Raw genomic sequence first — 27637 nt, forward strand, 5'->3', positions numbered from 1 at the left:
TAATTTTCGAAAAATCCCCGTTTTTTTATATATCCCAAAAAAAAAATTTTAAAAAATCCACATCTCCCAAAAAAAATAATTTTAAGAAACACATTTTTAAATGTCCCAAAAAATAATTTTTAAAAAAATTCACGTTTTTTAAATATCCAAAAAAAATTAATTTTTAAAAAAAATCCACATTTTTTAAATATCCCAAAAAAATAAAAAATCCACGTTTATTAAATATCCCAAAAAAAAATTTAAAAAAAAAATCACATTTTTTTTAAATATCCCAAAAAAATAATTTAAAAAACACATTTTTAAATGTCCCAAAAAATAATTTTTAAAATATCCACGTTTTTTAAATATCCCAAAAAAATTATTTAAAAAACACATTTTTAAATGTCCCAAAAAATAATTTTTAAAAAATCCACGTTTTTTAAATATCAAAAAAAATAAAAAAAAAACAAATATTTTAAATATCCCAAAAATATTTTTTAAAAAATCCACGTTTATTAAATATCCCAAAAATATTTTTTAAAAAATCCACGTTTATTAAATATCCCAAAAATATTTTTTAAAAAATCCACGTTTATTAAATATCCCAAAAAATAATTTTTAAAAAAATCCACGTTTTTAAATATCCAAAAAAAATATTTTTTAAAAAATCCACAGTTTTTAAATATCCCAAAAATTAATTTTTAAAACATCCACATTTTTTAAACATCCAAAAAAAAATAAAAAAAGAAAACACATTTTTTAAATATCCCAAAAAAATTATTTTTAAAATATTTACGTTTTTAAATATCAAAAAAATAATTTTTAAAAAAATTAATATTTTTTAAATATCCCAAAAAATAATTTTTAAAAAAATCCACGTTTTTATATATCCTAAAGAAATGATTTGTAAAAAATCCATGTTTTTTAAATATCTCAAAAAAAATTTAAAAATCCACGTTTTTAAATATCCCAAAAAAATATTTGTTTAAAAATCCACGTTTTTTAAATATCCCAAAAAATAATTTTTGAAAAATCCACGTTTATTAAAAAAACTCAACTTTTTTGTATTTCTTTTTGCGACCACACCTCCCTCGTTCATTCTAAGCCCCTCAATGCTTTACCCTAACGATATCAAGCATCAGCACAACAAACCTATTAAAATCTTAGCTTCAATCTTCATGCTGCTGCTGCATGTTGATGGTGTGGTCGGATGGTCGGTTGGTTGGCTGACTCGCTGCTGGTTTCCAAGTTACTGGTTGCATTTGCCTTGGCAGCGATGGCGACTGCAACGTTTGCCTTGCAACATTTTTGACATCTTATCGTCTTAAAACTTTAACTAACAATATAAGTTTTTGCTGCGATGTTTAGCTAGCAGAGCAGAGCAACAACAACACCAACAATTGGCTGGCATGACAGCAGATATATCCATGCTCCTTAAAAACTAACAATGTTTGTTAGCACCGAGTCAAAGTAAATGAGTTAAAGACAAATATCAAAGCAAAAAAAGGCAAAAATGGCGGAACGGAGAGGAGAGGAGGCAAGTTCGACAACTTGTGGGAAAACAAAAGGCGAAGTAGGGAAATATGGGAGAAGTGGTCGGAAGAGAAGACGCGAGTATGCGTCTCAGAAGAAAAGAAAGGCCAGTCCAAACAAACATTGCCAGTAGGTGAAACCTGATGAGAAAATAAAGTATTTTTACTTTCCTTCAAAAACCGAAACTTTGAACCATTTCAAAGTTTCGCCGGCCCCGCACTTTCTGGCATTTTATTTAATTTGTTTGTCGGAGAAGGAGGATGGGGAAAAAGAAGCTTACCATGGTTGCAACCCGCAAGTGAGCATGGTGGCATTTGAATGAGTGCGGTGTTCCTGGTGATTATTTAGTTTAGTTTTGCTCTCAGGATATTTGGGAACAGCGGGCTAAGGATACACAAATAACTTCATCCGCAATTGAAATGCAAAAAAAGGAAGGCCAATAGCTCTCAGCAGTTACCTTGGCTTTGTAATGCACCCCCACACACATTCACACATACCTCCACACACATATTCTCTCTCCGACATCTTTGGATCTCAGCTGAATGCTCAGCTGAAGAAAGAAGTCATTTAAAACTTTCTTCTTTTGAATTTCTTTTATTTTCATTCCTTCCACCTTTTTTTATTTGCTTCCTTCCTCATTCTCAAGATTTCCCATTCTACTCCTCCTTTGTGTGTGTGTTCTTACCTTTCCATCAAAGTAACAAATTCTTTGTTTCTTTGTTTCGAACATTGTTGCATTCAATGGATTTTTTTTTACAGTCCCCGACGAAATAACTGAAAGCAGCGAAAAAGTTTACCTTTCTTTGTCTGTCAGTTTCCGTTTCCCATCTTCTTGTTTCATTTCCCGCCTTTGTTTTTCTCCATCTTTGTTTTTGGACAATCACATCACACCTCCGTCAAACCGTCCAAATTTACGTGTGGAAAAGTGAAAAGAACCAGTTTAAACGACTTATTTATGAGACGTTGGGGGAGAGAGAGAAAAAAAAGAGAAGGTGTTGGAGAGAACAAAGCAGAGATTCAGTGAAACCAAGGAGAACTGAAGTTGGCTTTGATTGTTATTTTGGGTGAATTTGAGAAACCGACTGCGGTTAATTTTGCAGGAAATCAGGTAGTTAGGGTTGATTTACTAACAAAAGTTTTGAGGAATGGGGGAGAAACTTCGAAAACAGAGGCCGGGGAGCCAAGAGTCGCCTCTGGACGAGGCAGAAGTGGCCTCCATAAAAAGTGGCTAGAACTCGCCTCTATAGGCGAGCCAGAGGTCGCCACTATAGGCGAGCCAGAGGTCGCCTCTACAGGCGAGCCGGAGGTCACCTCTATAGGTGAGCCGGAGGTCACCTCTATAGGTGAGCCGGAGGTCACCTCTATAGGTGAGCCGGAGGTCACCTCTATAGGTGAGCCGGAGGTCACCTCTATAGGTGAGCCGGAGGTCACCTCTATAGGTGAGCCGGAGGTCACCTCTATAGGTGAGCCGGAGGTCACCTCTATAGGTGAGCCGGAGGTCGCCTCTATAGATGAGACTGAGGTCACCTTTATAGGCGAGCCTGAGGTCGCCTCTATAGGCGAACTAGAGGTTGCCTCTATAGGCGAGCCTGAGGTCGCCTTTATAGGTGAGCTACAGCTCGCCTCTATAGGTGAGCCGGAGGTCGCCTCTATAGATGAGACTGAGGTCACCTTTATAGGCGAGCCTGAGGTCGCCTCTATAGGCGGGCCTGAGATCGCCTCTATAGGCGAGCCAGAGGTCGCCTCTATAGGCGAGCCAGAGGTCGCCTCTATAGGTGAGCCGGAGGTCACCTCTATAGGTGAGCCGGATGTCACCTCTATAGGTGAGCCGGATGTCACCTCTATAGGTGAGCCGGAGGTCACCTCTATAGGTGAGCCGGAGGTCACCTCTATAGGTGAGCCGGAGGTCACCTCTATAGGTGAGCCGGAGGTCACCTCTATAGGTGAGCCGGAGGTCACCTCTATAGGTGAGCCGGAGGTCACCTCTATAGGTGAGCCGGAGGTCACCTCTATAGGTGAGCCGGAGGTCACCTCTATAGGTGAGCCGGAGGTCACCTCTATAGGTGAGCAGGAGGTCACCTCTATAGGTGAGCCGGAGGTCACCTCTATAGGTGAGCCGGAGGTCACCTCTATAGGTGAGCCGGAGGTCACCTCTATAGGTGAGCCGGAGGTCACCTCTATAGGTGAGCCGGAGGTCACCTCTATAGGTGAGCCGGAGGTCACCTCTATAGGTGAGCCTGAGGTCGCCTCTATAGGCGAGCCTGAGGTCGCCTCTATAGGCGAGCCTGAGGTCGCCTCTATAGGCGAGCCAGAGGTCGCCTCTATAGGCGAGCCTGAGGTCGCCTCTATAGATGAGCCTGAGGTCGCCTCTATAGATGAGACTGAGGTCACCTTTATAGGCGAGCCTGAGGTCGCCTCTATAGGTGAGCTATAGAGCTCGCCTCTATAGGTGAGCTATAGAGCTCGCCTCTATAGGTGAGCTATAGAGCTCGCCTCTATAGGTGAGCTATAGAGCTCGCCTCTATAGGTGAGCTATAGAGCTTGCCTCTATAGGTGAGCTATAGAGCTCGCCTCTATAGGTGAGCTATAGAGCTCGCCTCTATAGGTGAGCTATAGAGCTCGCCTCTATAGGTGAGCTATAGAGCTCGCCCCTATAGGTGAGCTATAGAGCTCGCCTCTATATGTGAGCTATAGAGCTCGCCTCTATAGGTGAGCTATAGAGCTCGCCTCTATAGGTGAGCTACTACAGCTCGCCTCTTTGGGTGAGCTATAGAGCTCGCCTCTATAGGTGAGCTACTACAGCTCGCCTCTATAGGTGAGCTACTACAGCTCGCCTCTATAGGTGAGTTATAGAGCTCGCCTCTTTAGATGAGCTATAGAACTCGCCCCTATAGGTGAGGTATAGAGATCGCCTCTAAAGGTGAGCTATAGAGCTCGCCTCTATAGATGAGCTATAGAGCTCGCCTCTATAGATGAGCTATAGAGCTCGCCTCTATGGGTGAGCTATAGAGCTCGCCTCTATAGGTGAGCTACTACAGCTCGCCTCTTTAGATGAGCTATAGAACTCGCCTCTATAGGTCAGGTATAGAGATCGCCTCTATAGGTGAGCTATAGAGCTCGCCTCTGTAGATGAGCTATAGAGCTCGCCTCTATAGTTGAGCTATAGAGCTACAGCTGGAGGTGGTCTCTCTATAGAGACCAGCTGGAGGTGGTCTCTCTATAGAAACCAGCTGGAGGTGGTCTCTCTATAGAGACTAGCTGGAGGTGGACTCTCTATAGAGACCAGCTGGAGGTGGTCTCTATCGAGACCAGCTGGAGGTGGCCTCTCTATAGACCCCCTGAAGGCGGTCTGCTACTTTAAATATTTCAGCTACTGTAAATCTTTCAGCTGCTACTTTTAATCTTTCAAGTGGGTCTATGGATTCCGCCTTAAAAAATACAAAATTGTAGGAAACCGCCTTAAATCTTTCAGCTGCTACTTTAAATCTTTCAGGTGGGTCTATGGAGACCGCCTTAAAGGGGTCTATGATCTCTATAGTCCCCATGAAGGGTCTCTTTGAACCCCCTAAAGGCGGTCTCCTACAATTCTGTATTTTTAAGGCGGTCTCCTTTGACCCCTTTAAGTCGGTCTCCATAGATCCACTTGAAAGATTTAAAATAGGAGCTGTACGGACATATTTTTGCCTCATGACACCTGTGACATAAAATTTCAAAAACTTTGAATAAATTCCTAGGCTGCTGTGAGGTTTATGTCTCCAAAATAATAAAAATCCATATCCTTATTAGGGTGGCGTATGCGTTGTGACATAAATCATACGCAACATGTTACCTTAGCAGATAATTTCTAATTTTCAATAAATAATCAGGTTATTTTGGTGAGCAGATTTCTTTTAGTATCTCAAAAAATTGGGCCTTGTTTTTAAGCTACGGATATCTCCATCATTTTTTTTAAATATTGATAAAACAAATAAATCCGGATTTCAAATAAATAAGCTCTATGGTTGAGTATTTAAAGCAATTTTAGAATTTTACCCAAAAATTTTTCTAAATCGGTCCAATTTTTTTGTGGATGGTTGCCACCCGGTTTTAATTGTATTGTAGATTTCAGATGCACTTTCCCACCGAGCAGATTTTTTTTTGTATCTCGAAAAATTTGGCCTCGGTCTTTAGTTACGGATACCTCCACCAATTTTTTAAATATTGATAAAACAAATAATTTTGGATTTCAAATAAAAAAAACTCAAATTCAAATAAAAAAAAAATTGAATATTTAGAGCAATTTTAAGATTTTACCCAAAAATTTTTCCTATTCGGTCCAATTTTTTGTGGATGGTTGACACCCGGTTCGAATTGTATTGTAGATTTCAGATGCACTTTCCAACTATATTATATGTTTATTTTTTTGCGTTTTAGGTTTTCAGAAGACATCAACCCTCCCAACAGATGGTAGACCCACTTTAATGGATGTTTCGGAGGTGCTGACAATATTTTGAAAATGATTGGAAATTTTAATATTTTTTTTCAAGATTTTTCATATGGTCCAGATGCCAAATATTAAGTATCTGAAGGCAAAATATTTAAAAAAAAATAATTTTAGATTTCCTTAGAAATTATCCATGCTTTCTACATGAATTTCTAAATGAATCTCGTCGGTACCAAAATATACCAGCATTGTCTGAGACCTGAAATCGCTTTTAATTTGAAAATAATAACTCCAACATTTTTTATTTATTTTATCATTTATTTTTTTTATTTAGACCCAGCGATACACATTTGTAATCGCCTTCCCTGTAAAATCCTGCAATTATGTCTAGTTTCCCTGCCATTCCATCTGTGTGTGTGTAGCAGAAAAAAAGAGAGGGAGAGAGGCTGAGCTCTCTTGTAATTTCAATGGCAATATCAATATTCAGTCATTTGCATACTTAAGTAGCTACATAGATAAAGGCTTAAAAAGTTTACAACAATTTCCAGAAGGAAGTGAAGTACACAACATATCCTTGCTCATGGTCTTCGTGCAATAAATATGGGAAACGTTTTATTTGAGATTTGGAAAAAAAAATCAATTATTATGTCGTTATCTTAGGAAGAGGTTTTCGGGGTTTTTTTCAAATAAATGTTAAGCTCGAATGTAATTTTAATGAAAACTCCAAGGGAGTTTAAAATCCTAATGGAGGACGGAAACCCATTGCATGTAATTAGACTTTACTCCTACCCTTATGTAAGGTAAATTGGAAATTTATTGGGGTGGAGTGAGGGAAAAATGTACGTTTCTACGATGAGAGGTCTCTGAAAATATATTTAAAAAAATCCGCCTTTTTAGTTGGGAGGGTCTTTGAAAATATATTGTTAAAAAATTGATAAATATTCTTTAAAATTACAAGCGTATATTTGATCTATACGCTGAGTGAAAAAAAAAAAAATAATAAAAGAATCTACGTCTTTTGTTCTGATGGCGGGTGAAAAAATCGTTAAAAATATAAGCCTTTAGACAAGACGTTGGGTGAAAAATTTTCAGGTCTATGGCTTAGAATTTGGGTGAAAAAAATATTTTAAAATACATTCCTATAGACATGGCGCTGGGAGAAAAAATCTACGAATATGGTTTAGAAGGTGGGTAAAAAAAATTAAAAAAATATATGCCTATGGTTTAGACGGTCTAAAAGGTTGGTGGAAAAAAAATATTTAAAAATACTCGCCCAATGAGTAAACGCTGGCTGAAAAAAAAAAAATTTAAAAAAAAATCTGCACGTACGGTTTATATGGGGGTGAAAACAATTCTTTAAAAATGCAGACCTATAGAAAAAAAATCTGTGCGGAAAAAAATCTTAAAAAAAAATTCCGCATATAGAGAAGACTCTGAGTGAAAAAATCGCAATGGTTTACATGGTGGGCGAAAAAAAATATTCTTTAAAAGTACACTCCTATAGAGTAGAGCAGCACGGTTAAAAGAAAAATCTAACCCTTATGGTTTAGATGGGAGGTGAAAAAAAAATAAAAAAAAACCTATAGATCAAACGCTGGGTGAAAAAAATCATAAAAGAATCTTCATCTTTGATTCTGATGGTGGGTGAATAAATTGTTAAAAATATAAGCCTTTAGACAAGACGTTGGGTGAAAAATTTTCAGGTCTATGGCTTAGAATTTAGGTGAAAAAAATATTTTAAAATACATTCCTATAGACATGGCGCTGGGAGAAAAAATCTACGAAAATCTGGTTTAAAAGGTGGGTAAAAAAAAAATTTAAAAAAATATACGCCTATGGTTTAGACGGTCCAAAGGGCTGGTGGAAAAAAATGTTTCCACAGAGTAGACGCTGGCTGGAAAAAAAATTTAAAAAAATCAACACTTTCGGTATATATGGGACTAAAATCAATTTTTTAAAAATACGAACCTATAGAAAAAATCTGTGCGGAAAAAAATCTTAAAAAAAATTCCGCATATTGAGAAGACTCTGAGTGAAAAAAACCGCAATGGTTTACATGGTGGGCGAAAAAAAAAAGATTCTTTAAAAATACACACCTATAGAGTAGAGCAGCACGGTTAAAAGAAAAATCTAACCCTTATGGTTTAGAGGGGGGGTGAAAAAAATTAAAAAAAGCCTATAGATCAAACGCTGGGTGAAAAAATCATAAATGAATCTTCATCTTTGATTCTGATGGTGGGTGAAAAAAATCGTCAAAAATACAAGTCTATAGACAAGACGTTGGGTGAAAAAATTTTAGGCCTATGGCTTAGAATTTGGGTGAAAAAAATATTTTAAAATACATTCCTATAGACATGGCGCTGGGGGAAAAAATCCACGAATATGGTTAAGAAGGTGGATAAAAAAACTTAAAAAAAAATACGCCTATGGTTTAGACGGTCTAAAATGTTGGTAAAAAAATATTTAAAAATACACACCCACTGAGTAAACGCTGGCTGAAAAAAAATTAAAAAAAATCTACACCTACGGTTTATATGGGGGTGAAAACAATTCTTTAAAAATGCAGACCTATAGAAAAAAAAATCTGTGTGGAAAAAAAATCTTTAAAAAAAAATTCCGCATATAGAGAAGACTCTGAGTGAAAAAAAAATCGCAATGGTTTACATGGTGGGTGAAAAAAAGATTCTTTAAAAATACACACCTATAGAGTAGAGCAACACGGTTAAAAGAAAAATCGAACCCTTATGGTTTAGATGGGGGGTGAAAAAAATTTAAAAAAAGCCTATAGATCAAACGCTGGGTGAAAAAAATCATAAAAGAATCTTCATCTTTGATTCTGATGGTGGGTGAAAAAAATCGTCAAAAATACAAGTCTATAGACAAGACGTTGGGTGAAAAAATTTTAGGCCTATAGCTTAAAATGTTGGCGAAAACATTATTTTAAAATACATTCCTATAGACATGGCGCTGGGAGAAAAAATCTGCGAATATGGTTAAGGTAGGTAAAAAAAACTTTAAAAAAAATACGCCTATAGTTTAGACGGTTTAAAAGGTTGGTGAACAAAAAATTAAGAATACACACGCACTAAGTAGACGCTGACTGAAAAGAAAAAATTAAAAAATCTACGCTTACGGTTTAACCGTAAGCAGACCTATAGAAAAAAATCTGTGTGGAAAAAATCTTTAAAAAAATGTACCCGCATATAGGGAAGACTCTGAGTGAAAAAATCGTAAAAAATCTACGCCAAGGTTAACATGGTGGGTGAAAAAAAAAATATTTATTAAAAATACACGCCTATAGAGCAGAAGCTGGTTGAAAGAAAAATCTAGCCCCTATGGTTTAGACGGTGGGTGAATTAAATTTTTAAAAAATAAAAATAGTATCAGTCGGTTTTGCCGACAGATGTATACCCCCAGCCTTGAGTTATGAACGTGACAGATTTGGACTATAAAGACTACTTCTTGTACTTTATATGAGATATGTTCACATTTCCGGAAAATGGAAATATGCGTCAGGTAACAGATACAGCGGACCGAAGTATTCCATTCATTTGTAAAGAAACGCCGACTTGTTTCGCAAGTTATGACAGTTATAAGTTGACAGATGTATATCATGTTCACAACAGATCTTGCGTAAGAAAAAAGGGTCTGTATGTGGGAAATTTGAGGAGATGGATGGATGCATTTTCGAATGCTTTTTCCGAATTCCTTGATCCTTTTGTTTTTAAAAATCTTGAACCCTATATGGGGGAGGTACCAGAAATACTGGTCCGATCTCTACCATCTTTATAACAGATCTTGTGTTGATGAAAATATTGAATCGGATGTTAATTTTGCATTTTACGAGCTTCATGGATACTCAAACAATTGAACCCTTGTGAGGGAGGTACTAGAAGGAGTGGACCGATGTATTCCATCTTGGCACCAGACCTTGGGTTAATAAAATTATTGGGATATTTTAAGAAAATCGATCGCTTACATCATCCAAGTCTGAATAGAATCGGATGTTAATTTTGGGTTTTATGAGCTTCATGGATATTCAAAATTTTGAGCCTTTGTGGCGGAGGTGCCAGAAGGAGTGGACCGATATATCCCATCTTCACATCAGATCTCGAGTTAGTAGAAATAATGGAATGTGTGAAATATGAAGAGAACCTGATGCTTATTTCGGATTTTATCAACGTTTCAGTTATTCAAAACTTTGCCCCTATGTGGGGGGAGGTAGTAGAAGGAATAGTCCGATCTCCACCGTTTTTTAACAGATCCTGTATTGGTAGAAATATTCAGATGTAGCAAGTCTAAATGGAATCGGATGTAAATTTTGTGTTTTAAGAGCTTAAAAGATATTTAAAATTTCGACCTTTTGTGGGGGAGGTATCAGAAGGAGAAGGAGTATGCCATCTTAACACCAGATCTTGGGTTTATGAAAATATTGGGATGTGTAAAATCTTAAGACAATCGGATTCTTATATCACATTTTATAAGACTTATAATTATACAAAATTGTTACCCTTTGTGGGGGGTACTTGATGGAGTGGGCCGATATTATGTATTTTTTGTACCTGACCTAGAACTGACAAAAATATTAGGATTTGGCAAGTTGGAGCAAACCCGGATTATCGCTTCTATTTCTGTGAAGAAAAAAATATTTTCTTGTTTTTTTTTTTTTAATTTTGACCTTGTGTGGGGGAGGTACCAGAAGAAATGGACCTGTATTTTTCATCTTAACACCAGACCTTGGGTTAATACAAGATATTGGAATGTGTGAAATTTGAAGACAATCGGACTCTTACATCTCATTTTATGAGAGTTGTAATTATTTTAAATTTTGACCCTTTGTGGGGGAGGTATCAGAAAGAGTGGGCCGGTATTGTCCATTTTCACACTTGACCTAGCTCTGACGAAAATATTAAGATTTGCAAAGTTTGAGCAAAATCGGATTATCGTCTCTATTTCTGTGCAAAAAATAATTATTTTTAAAAATTTCGACAATTTGTGGGGAGTTATCAGAAGGAGTTGACCGATATTGCCCATCTCCGAACTCGATCTAAGTTTTACAGAAATATTACGATGTACCAAGGTTGGACCAAATCGGATACTCCCTTCGAGAGTTATCTTGCACACCAGCCAGACAGATGGACGGACGGATATCACTGGATCGACTCCAAATGTTCTGAAACGGATTTCGTCCAAATAGACCTAGGGTCTAAAACCGTTATCTCGACTATGGCTGAGGGTATAAAAACAATGATTACAGCTTGGTAGGTCCTTAAAAATATATGCTTAAACTATCCTACCTTATAGCAAGAAAGGGCTTTTAGAGAAAATTCATAAAAAAATACTTATTAATAGCCTAAAAAGTCCCTAGAAGAATATTCTTAAAAAATCCAAGCTTACTGCATAGATGGCTTTAAAAATTTAAAAAATTCTGGTTTTTAGCTTGAAAACTTCTTAAAAATTCTTCAAAAATATCCATGTTCATAGTTTACAAGATCCTTGAAATATAGGAAAATTCTTTAAAAAAATCAACACTTAAATTAAGGTGTCTTAAAATGTATGTGAAGAAAAATCTTTAAAAATCCATGCCTCTAAGCTGAGGTTCAGTGAAAAATTTTTGAAAAAATCTATGTCTATAGAGAAGACTGTGTTGAAAAAAAAAAAATCTTACAAAAAATGTATGCCTATGGTTTAAATGGTAAAAAAAATGCACTGATCTAGAGCAGACGCTGGGTGAAAAAAAAATCTGAAATAAATCTATAGGGGCCTAGTTGGAGGGAGAAAAAAAATAGAGTTCGTATAGAGAAGACTGTGTGAAAAAAAATCTTACAAAAAATGTATGCCTATGGTTTAAATGGTGGGTAAAAAATGCACTGCTCTAGAGCAGACGCTGGGTGAAAAAAAAATTAAAATAAATCTACCCCTATGGTCTAGTTGGAGGGAGAAAAAAATAGAGAGGACCTATAGAGAAGGCGATGGGTGAAAAAAATCCACGCCTATTGTTTAGATGGTGAGTTATAAAATCCACGCCTATAGAACAGACTCTGTGTGAAAAAAGAAATTTAAAAAAATCTACTCTTATGACCTAAAAGGTAGGTGAAAAAAATCTTTAAACAAGTGGACCATAGCGTAGTGAGTGCAAAAAAAAAATATTGTTTTTAAAATACACACCTACAGAGAGGAGTGAAAAAAAAAACAAATAAAAAGACATTAAGTTCGGTCGGGTCGAACTTTCAATACCCTCCACCTTTGGGTAAAGAAAGCATTTTTATATAAAAGTATCCGGACTCAAATGTGTTTTACTTTAAACTACAAATACCAGTAAGACGGTAAGGATTAAAAAAAAAAAAATGGGTGATGCCGCTGTATGGGGCCATACTAAAACGGGAACCTCCATGGGCAATTTTATACTTCAAGTATTGTATTTTACCAAATTCTTAAATGCCAAATTTTAAAGATTTTCGTGGGTAAATGGCGAAATATCGGTGGCTATCGTTATATGTGCGCTATAGGAAAATGTGGACCTAAAGATTTAAATAGAAGCTGTACGGACATATTTTTGCCTCATGACTCCTTTGATATTAAATTTCAAATGGTAATAATGTCTCCAAAAAATCAAAAGTCATATACACATTAGGGTGGCGTATACGTTGTGACATAAATCATACGCAACATGTTACCTTAGCAGATGTTTTTCAATTTTCAATAAATAATCAGATTATTTTGGTGAGCACATTTTTTTTAGTGTCTCGAAAAATTGGATCTCACATTTTAGCTGCGGATACCTCCATCATTTTTTTTAAATATTGATAAAACAAATAATTTTTGGTTTCAAATAAATAAACTCTATAGTTGAGTTTTTAGATCAATTTTAGAATTTTACCCAACAATTTCTCAAATCGAACCAATTTTTTTTGCATGGATACCACCCGGTCGGACTTCTATTGTAGATTACCGATGCACTTTCCTATTAAATTAGGTTTTTTTGCGTTTTAGGTTTTCAGAAGACATCAACCCTCCCAACAGATGGTAGAACCACAATAATGGATGTTTTGGAGGATGGAAAATGTGGACCTAACGACTTAAATAGGAGCTGTATGGACATATTTTTGCCTCATGACACCTTCGAAATTAAATTTCAAAGCTTCTGAATAAATTCCTAGGGGGCTGTGGGGTTAATGTCTCCAAAATATCAAAATCATGTCTATATTAGGAGTGGCGTATACGTTGTGACATAAATCATACGCAACATGTTACCTTAGCAGATATTTTTCAATTTTTAATAAATAATCAGGTTATTTTGGTGAGCAGATTTTTTTTTAGTATCTCGAAAAATTGGACCTCGCATTTTAGCTGCGGATACCTCCATCATTTTTTTAAATATTGATAAAACAAATAATTTTTGGTTTCAAATAAATAAACCCTATAGTTGAGTTTTTAGATCAATCTTAGAATTTTACCCAACAATTTCTCCTAATCGGTCCATTTTTTTTTTTTTTTTGCATGGATACCACCCGGTTCGAATTCTATTGTAGATTACAGATGCACTTTCCCATTAAATTAGGTTTTTTTGCGTTTTAGGTTTTCAGAAGACATCAACTCTCCCAACAGATGGTAGGACCACAATAATGGATGTTGTGGAGGATGGAAAACGTTGACTTAAATGTTCAATTTTCCGCCGCCGGAGCTAGAAACCATTATGACCAACAAATACCAAATATTAGCCAAATCAATGAAAAAATGTGGCAAAAATCATCAAAATATCGAATATCGGGAGGCACCGTTATATGGAGACTATACCAAAACTTGGACCGATATATCTCATTTTCAATACCAACCATCCTAGACACAATAAAAGATGTTCTGCTAAATTTTGACGCTCTACGTCAAATAATGTGAGCTGTATCGTGATTTCAACAGATAGACAGACAGACAGTCGGACATCGTTAAATTGTCTTAGAATTTTATGCTGATTATGAATATATATACATTATGGGGTCTACGGCGAATATTTAGGATTGCTACAAACGGAATGACAAAGTTAATGTACCCTCTTTTCCAATGTGGAAGGTACAAAAATCTGTGCGGAAAAAAAACTCTTTAAAAAATTGTACCCCCATATAAAGAAGACTCTGAGTGAAAAAATCGTAAAAATCTACGTCAATGGTTTACATGGTGGGCGAAAAAAACAGATTCTTTAAAAATACAAGCCTATAGAGCAGACGCTTGTTTAAAGAAAAATTTAGCCCCTATGGTTTAGATGGTGAGTGAAAAAAATTTAAAAAACGCCTATAGCGCAAACGCTGTGTTAAAAAAAAAAACTTCTTACAAAAAATTGGGGGAAAAAATACTTCAAAAATACACGGCTGCAGAGCAAACGCGAAGTGAAAATCTTTAAAAAATCTACTGCAAGGGTTAAGATGATGAGTTAAAAAAATAAAATGCACACCTATAGAGCAGATACTGGGTGAAAAAAGCTTTACAATATGGTCTAGCTGGTGGCTAAAAAATGTTTAAAATTTACACGCCTATGTCCCAGATGTTGAATGGTCTGGATGGTGGGAGAAGAAAAATCTTTAAAATATCCACGCCTATGGTTCAGATGGTGGACTAAAAAAAATCCTTCGAAAATCCACTCCTATGGTTCAGATGGTGGGTCTAAAAATTGTCTTTTAAAAACACCTGACATGATGCTGGCGGAAGATGCTTGATAATTTTCTTCAGTAAAAACAAGTAAAAAAGCTGTAAGTTCGGCCGGGCCGAACTTTGAATACCCTCCACCATTTGGTATAAAATTTAACAATTTTCAAAAAAAAAAATAAAATCCGTTAAAAATTCTGTTAAAATCTTAAAAATACCGAATGTAGCCGTATATTAGGGTCTATACGACGGCATGGACCTGCATAGGCAACTTTTGTCACAAGCTATCTTGCATTGATAGAAATATTTGGATGTGCCGAGTTTGGAAGGCGTCGGATATTCCTTTCGCATTTTATGAACTTCGTGATTATTCAAAATGTTGAAACGTGGTGGAGGAGTTACAAGAAGTAGTCGTTTAATCTATCCGTTCTGCGTTGAAAGAATTATTGAGATGTTCAAAATTTGAGGAAAATCGGACATATAGGTACCATTTTATAAGAATTGTAATTAATGAAAGTTTTGATCTTTGGTGGGGAGTTACTTGATGGAGTAGACCGAAAATGTCAATTTGCAAATGTCTTTGCAAACTTGAAGCAAAATCGGATTATCGTTTCTCTTTCTGTGCAAAAAATATATTTTTTTGAAAATTTCGACCATTTGTGGGGAGTGGAGCGATATTGACCATCTCAGAACTCGATATAAGTTCGACAAAAATATCACTGTGTTCCAAGTTTGGACCAAATCGGATACTCCCTTCGAGAGTTACCAGCCAGACAGACAGACGGACGGACGGGCATCGCTAGATCGACTCCAAATGTTCTGAAACGGATTTGGTCCAAAGAGACTTAGGGTCTAAAACCGATGTTTCGACTAGGCACGTTTTGATCGTATCCAATGATATATACCCTTTGTAGCGTATGGGTATAAATATGAAAGTATAAAAATAAAGGTTTAAGCGAAGGATAATGTCAAACGATGGTCTTCTGACGAAAAACCCCTTGATGTCATAAAAGGTTGTTCGAACATTAACGATATTGATATTTCCAAAGTGCCTCAAAAGTCGACGTCCAAATATTAAATATTCGACAATGACGCCACGAATGCACTTGAAAAAATATTCTTAAAAAGTCCAACGGGATGCCACAGAAGACTCTAATTATACCTAAACTGGACACCTAAACTTGGATCTATATGGACAACTATTTGCAACATGGAACGCAAAGTGTCAATTTACAGACAATATTCTTTAAAAAATACTCGTTTAATGGTCTGAAGATCCTTGGAAAAATATTCTTTAAAAAACCCACGTTTAATGGTCTGAAGGTCCTTGGAAAAAAATCTTTAAAAAATCCATGTTAAATGGTCTGAAGGTCCTTGGAAAAAAATCTTTAAAAAATCCATGTTAAATGGTCTGAAGGTCCTTGGAAAAAATATTGTTTAAAAAATCCACATTTAATGGACTGAAGGTCCTTGGAAAAAATATTCTTTAAAAAATCCACGGACCAGAGGTCCTTGGAAAAATCCACGTTTAATGGTCTGAAGATCCTTGGAAAAATTTTCTTTAAAAAATCCACGTTTAATGGTCTGAAGGTCCTTGGAAAAAATCCTTTAGAAAATTTACCCAACAATGTGGCAGAAAAAAATTTTTAATCATCCTCCATATCGTCTCTTAAGGTACCTATTATAAATTAAATAGTTGTCTTGACCCGGTTGGTACTTTATGCTATTTCTTTAAAAAATGCTTCAGATTGTATTCAAATAAATTTTTAACAGCCCATTGTTGCCAAATTTTGCAAACAATATTTGTTATATATTTGAGAATCGGTTAAAATTTAGATATATCTCCCATATATATCTTCAAATGATTTCGGGTGAATCGTGCACCAAATGGCCAATATTAGTCTAAATGACTTGAATTTTGGCAAAACTTAGCGATTTCAGTCTAGAAGCAAGTAAATCAAATTTGGACAAAATCGGGTCAAATATAGCTATCCTTGGAAAAATCCACGTTTAATGGTCTGAAGATCCTTGGAAAAAATATTCTTTTAAAATCCACTTTCATTGGTCTGAAGGTCCTTGGAAAAATTTTCTTTAAAAAATCCACGTTTAATGGTCTGAAGGTCCTTGGAAAAAATCCTTTAGAAAATTTACCCAACAATGTGGCAGAAAAAAATTTTTAATCATCCTCCATATCGTCTCTTAAGGTACCTATTATAAATTAAATAGTTGTCTTGACCCGGTTGGTACTTTATGCTATTTCTTTAAAAAATGCTTCAGATTGTATTCAAATAAATTTTTAACAGCCTTAGAAATAATATTAAAATATATAATAATTTTAAAATTTGAAAGACAAAGTAAATTTAAGAAGAAATTGCCTCAAATGCATCCTTAATAATCGGTGTTAAAAATTGTACAAAGTCCAAGCTTAAGACTCAAAAATCCAGTTTAGTACTTAAAATCCCACTAGGATATTAAAAAAACCTGGAAAATTTTTTTATTTTCGATTTTGAAAAAATGGATAATATGATCATCTACGTCGAAGTCTCATAAGCATCCTTAAAAATCGGTGTTAAAAAATGGTACAAAATTCACACTGAATACTCACAAATCCAGTTTAGTTCTCAAAACCCCTCTCGGGAATTAAAAAAAACTGGAAAATTTTTCAATTTAAAATATTGAAAAAGAGATCTTAAAATCCTCAAAAGCATCCTAAGACATTAGCTTTAAAAAATCTTACAAAATTTACACAAATTGCCAAATTTTGCAAACAATATTTGTTATATATTTGAGAATCGGTTAAAATTTAGATATATCTCCCATATATATCTTCAAATGATTTCGGGTGAATCGTGCACCAAATGGCCAATATTAGTCTAAATGACTTGAATTTTGGCAAAACTTAGCGATTTCAGTCTAGAAGCAAGTAAATCAAATTTGGACAAAATCGGGTCAAATATAGCTATAGCTCACATATATATGTTTCATCCGATTTGGGGTTTTAAGTCCCTCATATTCGTAATATGAACTCCACAAGAACGATATTTGGTACCAGATATCAGTTACGGCCCTGAAATACATCTGTCATTTTTTATCAAGATCGGTTCAGATTTGGATATAATTCCCATATATGGCTAATATCAGCCCAAATGGACTGAATTTTGACACTTCCGATGGGATTTAGCTTCAAATAAAATGCATCAAATTTCGGTGAAAATCGGTTCGGATATAGCTATAGCTCCCATATATATTTTTCATCCGATTTGGGGTTATAAGTACCTCACATGCGTAATGTGCCCTCCACAAGAATGACATTTGATTCCGGGCAGCAGCTACTGCTCGAAAATACCTCTGCCAAATTTTATCGAGATCGGCTCAAATTTGTATGCTCCAGTAAATATTTGTGTATATAATTCTTATCGAAGTCTATATCGAAGCACTATACAACAATGTTATTTGGGATCGATTTTGAAAAAAAAAATGCTATCCCAAAAGGTTCCCAATTTCGGGTGTGGTAATCTAGTGGGAGATGCAATTCAAATTTCAGGACATTTCAAGCCAAATATATTTGTAACTCAAGCTGTCTTCGAAGTTCCTTTTATTTACTTCCATTGCTTATAAATATTTTTAAATTTGAAAACATATTTCGTTTGATTTAAAATTTTCAAAATCTAATTTTTGAATATTTTCCAATTGAAACCCATTTTATTGAATTTAAAATTTCACAACCTAATATTTGAATATTCTTAAAAACTGCTTTACCTTTTATAGTCTAATTGAAATCTGCAATTTATTCCTCAGGCTGTAATTTCACAAATATACAATCATACACTATTTATTTATTTATTTTCAATTTTTAATAAACGAATTTAATATTTGGGAATTGTTGGTGTAATCCGAATAATATGAATTTCAATTAATTGTATTTTTTCAATTTTTATTTCATTTTTTTTACATTATTATTTTATTTTTCTTCTTTTTTAATTTTGGTTATTTAATTTTTCGATTTTCAATTTTTTTTATTCCATTTGGCGCTTAATTTTATTTATTTTTATATTTTTTTTCAAAAATCAATTCCATTATTTTAATATTTTTCTTTTTTTATTATTTTCTTTTTCAAATCCTCAATCAAAACAATTCACCAACACACAGAATAACTGACTGACTGAATTCCTGAAACACATTTTTATTCCTTCCCACAACGATGCTAATGTAATTCCGCTTCGCACAACCGTTTTCCTTAGCAGACAAATTGTTACTAAATGTTTTTATGAAACTGTTTGCAAAAGGATATTTAAGGATGCCGTATAACAATGGTCCTAGCAACGAATGCTTTACCGTGCTCGACATGGCCGGCTAAATGTGTGAGTGTGTGTGTGTGTCGGTGTTGCATTGGTATCATGGTTTGTTATTGGTATTTTGTGTTGGACACGAAAGCATTTCGTGTTGGGCTTAAGAGTAAAAAAGGTAAACGAAGATGGTGGTGTAAAGAGAGCTGTGTGCTCTCGGTTGTTTTGGTGTTATTGGCTGGCAAATAATGTTTTCATTGAGAAGAAGAGCATCAAAAAATTGTAAACAAGTGTGAAAAGAGAGTTTACAGAGAATTCGTCTATACTTTCTAAAGAAGAGAAAATATACAAAAGATTTTGTTAACAGAAGGATTTTCGCCGGAAACATTTAAATTCGCCTGAGTGTTTTATTGAAAACTTGTTTACTAACAATAAGGTTCTTATTAAAATATTTTTTCAAGCCCTAATTATAAACGTGGATTTTTTTAAAAATATTTTTACAAGCCTTAATTATATACGTGGATTCTTTAAAAATATTTTTTCAAGCCCTAATTATAAGCGTGGATTTTAAAAAAAAAATAAACGTGGATTCTTTAAAAATATTTTTTCAAGCTCTAATTATAAACGTGGATTTTTTAAAAATATTTTTTCAAGCCTTAATTATAAACGTGGATTTTTTAAAAATATTTTTTCAAGCCCTAATTAAAAACGTGGATTTCTAAAAATATTTTTTTCATGCATTAATTATAAATGTGGATTTTTTAAATATTTTTTTTTAAAGCTCTAATTGTAAACGTGGATTTTTTAAAAATATTTTTTCAAGTCCTAATTAAAAACGTGGATTTTTTTAAAAATATTTTTTCAAGTCCTAACTAAAAACGTGGATTTTTTAAAAATATTTTTTCAAGCCCTAATTATAAACGTGGATTTTTTAAAAATATTTTTTCAATCCCCAATTATAAACGTGGATTTTTTAAAAATATTTTTACAAGCCCTAATTAAAAACATGGATTTTTTAAAAATATTTTTTCAAGCCCTAATTAAAAACGTGGATTTTTTAAAAATATTTTTTCAAGCCCTAATTAAAAACGTGGATTTTTTAAAAATATTTTTTCAAGCCCTAATTAAAAACGTGGATTTTTTAAAAATATTTTTTCAATCCCCAATTATAAACGTGGATTTTTTAAAAATATATTTTCCAGCCGTAATTATAATTTTAAACGTGGATTTTTTAAAAATATTTTTTCAAGCCGTAATTATAAACGTGGATTTTTTAAAAATATTTTTTCAAGCCCTAATTATAAACGTGGATTTTTTAAAATTAATTTTTCAAGCCCTAATTATAAGCGTGGATTTTTTAAAAATATTTTTTCAAGCCCTAATTATAAAAGTGGATTTTTTTTAAAATTTTTTTTCAAGCCCTAATTATAAACCTGGATTTTTACAAATATTTTTTCATGACCTAATTACAAACGTGGATTTTTTAAAAATATTTTTTTAAGCCCTAATTATAAAAGTGGATTTGTTTAAAATATTTTTTTAAGCCCTAATTATAAATGTTGATTTTTTTAAAATATTATTTCAAACCCTAATTATAAACGTTGATTTTTTAAAAATATTTTTTTAAGTCCTAATTATAAATGTGGATTTTTTCGGAAAATATTTTTTCAAACCCTAATTATAAATGTGGATTTTTTAAAAATATTTTTTCAAGCCCTAATTATAAACGTGGATTTTTTTTAAAATATTTTTTCAAGCCCTAATTATAAATGTGGATTTTTTAAATATATTTTTTCAAGTCCTAATTATAAACGTGGATTTTTTAAATATATTTTTTCAAGTCCTAATTATAAACGTGGATTTTTTAAAAATATTTTTTCAAGTCCTAATTATAAACGTGGATTTTTTAAAAATATTTTTTCAAGCCCTAATTATAAACGTGGATTTTTTTTAAAATATTTTTTCAAGCCCTAATTATAAATGTGGATTTTTTAAATATATTTTTTCAAGTCCTAATTATAAACGTGGATTTTTTAAATATATTTTTTCAAGTCCTAATTATAAACGTGGATTTTTTAAAAATATTTTTTCAAGTCCTAATTATAAACGTGGATTTTTTAAAAATATTTTTTCAAGTCCTAATTATAAACGTGGATTTTTTAAAAATATTTTTTCAAGTCCTAATTATAAACGTGGATTTTTTAAATATATTTTTTCAAGTCCTAATTATAAACGTGGATTTTTTAAAAATATTTTTCAAGTCCTAATTATAAACGTGGATTTTTTAAAAATATTTTTTCAAGTCCTAATTATAAACGTGGATTTTTTAAAAATATTTTTTCAAGTCCTAATTATAAACGTGGATTTTTTAAAAATATTTTTTCAAGCCCTAATTTTAAGAAATATGTTTTTTAAAAATATTTTTGAAGCCCTAATTATAAACGTGGATTTTTTACGAAAATATTTTTTAAAGCTCTAATAAACGTGAATTTTTTAAAAATATTTTTTCAAGCCCTAATTGTAAACGTGGATTTTTTAAAATATTTTTTTCAAACCCTAATTATAAACATGGGTTTTTTAAAAATATTTTTTCAAGCACTAATTATAAACGTTTAATATTTTAACAATTCCTAGTTATAAACGTTTTAATTTCAATTTTTTTTTTTTAATATTTTTCAACCGCTAATTATAAACGTTTTATTTTTAAAAAAATGTTTAAAAATATTTTTTCAATTCCTAGTTATAAACGTTTTATTTTTAATTTTTTTTTTATTTTATTTTTTTTTTTTTTTTATTTTAAATGTTTTATTTTTCAATTCCATTTTACTTTTAATTTTTTTTTTAATGTTTTTTCAAGCCCTTATTATAAACGTGGATTTTTTAAAGAATAGTTTTTCAAGGACCAATAAACGTGGATTTTTTTATAGAATATTTTTTCAAAGACCATTAAACGTGGATTTTTTATAGAATATATTCTTTAAAAAAAAATCCAATAAACGTGGATTTTTTATATAATATATTCTTTAAAAAAATCCAATAAAGGTTGATTTTTTGTAGAATATATTCGTTAAGAAAAATCCAATAAACGTGGATTTTTTTATAGAATATATTCTTTAAAAAAATCCCATTAACGTGGATTTTTTAAAAATATTTTTTCAAGCCTTAATTATAAACGTGGATTTTTTAAAAATATTTTTTCAAGTCCTAATTATAAACGTGGATTTTTTAAAGAATATTTTTTCTAGGACCGAAAGACCAATAAACGTGAATTTTTTAAAGAATATTTTTTCAAGGACCAAAAGACCAATAAACGTGGATTTTTTAAAGAATATTTTTTCAAGCCCTAATTATAAACGTGGATCTTTTAAAGAATATTTTTTCAAGCCCTAATTATAAACGTGGATCTTTTAAAGAATATTTTTTCAAGCCCTAATTAAAAAAGTGGATTTTTTAATGAATATTTTTTCAAGGACCATAAGGCCACCAAACGTGGATTTTTTTAACAAAATTTTTTCAAGGCCAAATAATTCAAATTTCTATCAACAAACAATTTGTACCACCATTTAGCCTATTTTAGAATACAATACACCAGCATAATGTCTTTATAATGTCAAAATTCAATAACAAAAAAATAACAACAACAAAAACGTACCATTTGAGTCATTTCATTGTACACTCCATGTCATGTGTGTATGTTTGTTTGTCTCCCAACACAAAGAACCACTTTCGCATAATCCTCTCTGAGGCAACTTGTGTGACTGTCAAACATTGAATGTTTTGATTTGGCATATTCTACGATGTTCATGTCCTTTGTTAGAGCTTATAAAAGGGAGCTGATCCGATATTGGTGTATTTTTCTTTGATTTTGTCTATTGAATTTTTTTATTGACAGATTGCCATCAAAAAACACTTAACCATGTTGGAAAAGCCTCCCCTAAATTCAATATTCAAAAAACACATACACACACCATATACCTACACTTTATTATGTTTTGAAAATTCACAACAAATGGAAATAAAAATTTGATTGGCGGATGCCATTTTTGGGAGAAGAATATATAAGTGCTTTCAAAGGGGTATTTAAGCATAATAAAAGCATAAAAAATCCACGTTTATTGGACTTTTGGTCCTTGAAAAAATATTTTTTTAAAAAATGCACGTTTATTGGACTTTTGGTCCTTGAAAAAATATTTTTTTAAAAAATGCACGTTTATTGGACTTTTGGTCCTTGAAAAAATATTTTTTTAAAAAATCCACGTTTATTGGACTTTTGGTCCTTGAAAAAATATTTTTTAAAAAATCCACGTTTATTGGACTTTTGGTCCTTGGAAAAATAATGTTTAAAAAATCCACGTTTATTGGACTTTTGGTCCTTGGAAAAATAATGTTTAAAAAATCCACGTTTATTGGACTTTTGGTCCTTGAAAAAATATTCTTTAAAAAATTCACGTTTATTGGTCCTTGAAAAAATATTCTTTAAAAAATCCACGTTTATTGGTCCTTGAAAAAATATTCTTTAAAAAATTCACGTTTATTGGTCCTTGAAAAAATATTCTTTAAAAAATTCACGTTTATTGGTCCTTGAAAAAATATTCTTTAAAAAATCCACGTTTATTGGTCATTTGGTCCTTGAAAAAATATTCTTTAAAAAATCCACGTTTATTGGTCTTTTGGTCCTTGAAAAATATTCTTTAAAAAATCCACGTTTATTGGTCTTTTGGTCCTTGAAAAAATATTCTTTAAAAAATCCACGTTATTGGTCATTTGGTCTTGAAAAAATATTCTTTAAAAAATCCACGTTTATTTAGTTCTTGAAAAAATATTCTTTAAAAAATCCACGTTTATTTAGTCCTTGAAATAATATTCTTTAAAAAATCCACGTTATTTAGTCCTTGAAAAAATATTCTTTAAAAAATCCACGTTTATTGGTCTTTTGGTCCTTGAAAAAATATTCTTTAAAAAATCCACGTTTATTGGTCTTTTGGTCCTTGAAAAATATTCTTTAAAAAATCCACGTTTCTTTTGGTCCTTGGAAAATATTATTTAAAAAATCCACGTTTCTTTTGGTCCTTGGAAAAATATTCTTTAAAAAATCCACGTTTCTTTTGGTCCTTGGAAAAATATTCTTTAAAAAATCCACGTTTCTTTTGGTCCTTGGAAAAATATTCTTTAAAAATCCACGTTTCTTTTGGTCCTTGGAAAATATTCTTTAAAAAATCCACGTTTCTTTTGGTCCTTGGAAAAATATTCTTTAAAAAATCCACGTTTCTTTTGGTCCTTGGAAAAATATTCTTTAAAAAATCCACGTTTCTTTTGGTCCTTGGAAAAATATTCTTTAAAAAATCCACGTTTCTTTTGGTCCTTGGAAAAATATTCTTTTAAAAAATCCACGTTTCTTTTGGTCCTTGGAAAAATATTCTTTAAAAAATCCACGTTTCTTTTGGTCCTTGGAAAAATATTCTTTAAAAAATCCAGGTTTATTTGGTCCTTGAAAAATATATTCTTTAAAAAATCCACGTTTCTGTTGGTCCTTGAAAAAATATTCTTTAAAAAATCCACGTTTACTTAGTCCTTGAAAAAATATTCTTTAAAAAATCCTCGTTTATTTAGTCCTTGAAAAAATATTCTTTAAAAGTCGACATTTTGGTCTGTGGAAAAATATCCTTAAAAAATCCACGTTTATTTAGTCCTTGAAAAAATATTCTTCAAAAAATCCACGTTTATTTAGTCCTTGAAAAAATATTCTTATAAAATCCACGTTTATTTAGTCCTTGAAAAAATATTCTTTAAAAAATCCACGTTTATTTAGTTCTTGAAAAAATATTCTTTAAAAAATCCACGTTTATTTAGTCCTCGAAATAATATTCTTTAAAAAATCCACGTTTATTTAGTCCTTGAAAAAATATTCTTTAAAAAATCCACGTTTATTTAGTTCTTGAAAAAATATTCTTTAAAAAAATCCACGTTTATTTAGTCCTTGAAATAATATTCTTTAAAAAATCCACGTTTATTTAGTCCTTGAAAAAATATTCTTTAAAAAATCCACGTTTATTGGTCTTTGGTCCTTGGAAAAATATTCTTTAAAAAATCCACGTTTCTTTTGGTCCTTGGAAAAATATTCTTTAAAAAATCCACGTTTCTTTTGGTCCTTGGAAAAATATTCTTTAAAAAATCCACGTTTCTTTTGGTCCTTGGAAAAATATTCTTTTAAAAATCCACGTTTCTTTTGGTCCTTGGAAAAATATTCTTTAAAAAATCCACGTTTATTTGGTCCTTGAAAAATATATTCTTTAAAAAATCCACGTTTCTTTTGGTCCTTGGAAAAATATTCTTTAAAAAATCCACGTTTCTTTTGGTCCTTGGGAAAAATATTCTTTAAAAAATCCACGTTTATTGGTCCTTGGGAAAAATATTCTTTAAAAAATCCACGTTTATTGGTCCTTGGGAAAAATATTCTTTAAAAAATCCACGTTTATTGGTCCTTGGGAAAAATATTCTTTAAAAAATCCACGTTTATTGGTCCTTGGGAAAAATATTCTTTAAAAAATCCACCCTTATTGGTCCTTGGGAAAAATATTCTTTAAAAAATCCACGTTTATTGGTTCTTGGGAAAAATATTGTTTAAAAAATCCACGTTTATTGGTCCTTGGGAAAAATATTCTTTAAAAAATCCACGTTTATTGGTCCACGAAAAAAATATTCTTTAAAAAATCCACATTTATTTAGTCCTTGAAAAAATATTCTTTAAAAAATCCACATTTATTTAGTCCTTGAAAAAATATTCTTTAAAAAATCCACGTTTATTTAGTCCATGAAAAAATATTCTTTAAAAAATCCACGTTTATTTAGTCCTTGAAAAAATATTGTTTAAAAAATCCACGTTTATTTAGTCCTTGAAAAAATATTCTTTAAAAAATCCACGTATATTTGGTCCTTGAAAAAATATTCTTTAAAAAATCCACGTTTATTTAGTCCTTGAAAAAATATTCTTTAAAAAATCCACGTTTATTGGTCTTTTGGTCCTTGAAAAAATATTCTTCAAAAAATCCACGTTTATAGGTCCTTGAAAAAATATTCTTAAAAAAATCCAAGTTTATTGGACTGGGGGTCCTTGAAAAAATATTCTTTAAAAAATCCACGTTTATTGGACTAGGGGTCCTTGAAAAAATATTCTTTAAAAAATCCTCGTTTAAGGGTCATTAAAAAAATGTTCTTTTAAAAAATCCGCGTTTATTGGTCCTCGGAAAAATTTTCTTTAAAAAATCAACGTTTATTGGTCTAAAGGTCCTTTTTTCTTTAAAAATCCAAAATCTTTTTTAAAATTACTGGAAAAATCAGAAATTATCGTATAAATATATTTTTGAAAAATCCAATTTTTGTTCTGCTTGAAAAAATATCTTAATATATCCCCGATTGTAGCTCTCCCTAATAAATATTCAGTCAACATTTATTTGACATTTAAATCATATAATTTCCACCTCATTTTTCCCATTATATTTTCAAAATTATTGTTGTTGTAGGCTTTTGTTTAATTTCCATTTTTCTTCATTCTCCATCGGCATGATTAACCATTGGCAAGCATGCAAACGTACAATTGTCCTTTATTATTCAAAAGTTAAATAACAATAGAGTTGAATGGATGAGAAATAGGCATGGCATAATAATAGCGATTTGTTCACAAGTGTTTTGGGTGAAAGGGTGTTGTTGGAAAGGCATTAAAGATATTTAAAAAATATTTAAAATTGCTTTAAAAATAATTTTGAGGTTGTGGTGCCGCAAATCAATTTTCCAGATTTCATCAGCAATTTTGTAATGTTCGAATTACCATCACCTCTTTGGGGGACCCCCTTTGACCTCGTACCAAGTAATTAGTTAAGAGCTGACAATAATTATATGAACTCAACCGAACTAAATTAGACTACTTAAGGTTGTACACCTGATTTAACATATGAGCTTAGGTAACAACAACAGCAACGCACACTCACTCACACGCGAACGCACATACACATTAACACATAATTTAGAGCTTTGTGCCTCTAGAGTGGGCGTATGTGTGTTTGTGTCTGTAGGTGTATTATTTATTTCTTCTGTAAGTGTGAATAGCTTTCTTCTAAATAGAGCAGAATTTATGTAGAACCCTGATAAAATATGTGAATCAGTGCGTTTGTGTGTGTGTGAACCCGTAAATGTCATTCCCCCCTCACCCTTCCCTCCCCCCACAGGCGAACAAATATGGCAGTCAATGTTGTGTAAATTTTAACCGGCTTATTTTCATTTATCATTCTTTGCTTTTATTATTATGTTTCGTGCCTCACTCGAGATGAAGAAACAGTTCAAAGGCAAAGGTAAAACAACCTCTGAGGTATAGATGGCCTGAAAGCTTGAGGAGAAGCGGGAAGAAGCTTGCGAAAACATATTAGAATGCGATTATATGTACATGTGTTTGTCTCTGTGTGTGTGTGTGTGTAATCAAACAGGTGTTAATATTTATGTAAAATAGAATTTTGTGTTTTGTTTATTGAAGCTATTAATAGGAGTGTGTTTGTGTGAACGAACTGCGAAAAGAAATGATACAGGGAAAGGGTAGACCAAGGCCATGTGCCTAATTTTTCAGAATTTTAAAGAACGAAATTTAGATTTAATTTTCAAAGTCAAATTTTTGGAGGGACTTGTCCAGCCAAAAATGTGGACTATTAAAAAAATATTTCTTTAAGGACCTTAAATGATTTTTTGAAAAACACTTTTATAAAGACCTTTCCCAAATAAAAATTCGTGTTTT

At 32.2% G+C, this 27637-nt stretch overlaps 1 protein-coding gene across 1 annotated transcript; it reads right to left on the reverse strand.

Annotated features, from left to right (window-relative positions):
- Window positions 1-1148: 1148 nt before the first annotated feature.
- Window positions 1149-27273, reverse strand: LOC131806313 (deleted in azoospermia protein 2-like). Its single transcript, XM_059130284.1, has 3 exons — window positions 27174-27273; window positions 2752-3881; window positions 1149-1262 (listed from the first exon to the last, which is right to left on the reverse strand). The coding sequence occupies exons 1-3, from the start codon at window positions 27271-27273 to the stop codon at window positions 1149-1151; spliced, it is 1344 nt and encodes a 447-aa protein (XP_058986267.1).
- Between the last annotated feature and the right edge of the window lie 364 nt (window positions 27274-27637).

Source organism: Musca domestica, unplaced genomic scaffold (genome assembly GCF_030504385.1).
Source record: "Musca domestica strain aabys unplaced genomic scaffold, Musca_domestica.polishedcontigs.V.1.1 704, whole genome shotgun sequence".
NCBI lineage: Eukaryota > Metazoa > Arthropoda > Insecta > Diptera > Muscidae > Musca > Musca domestica.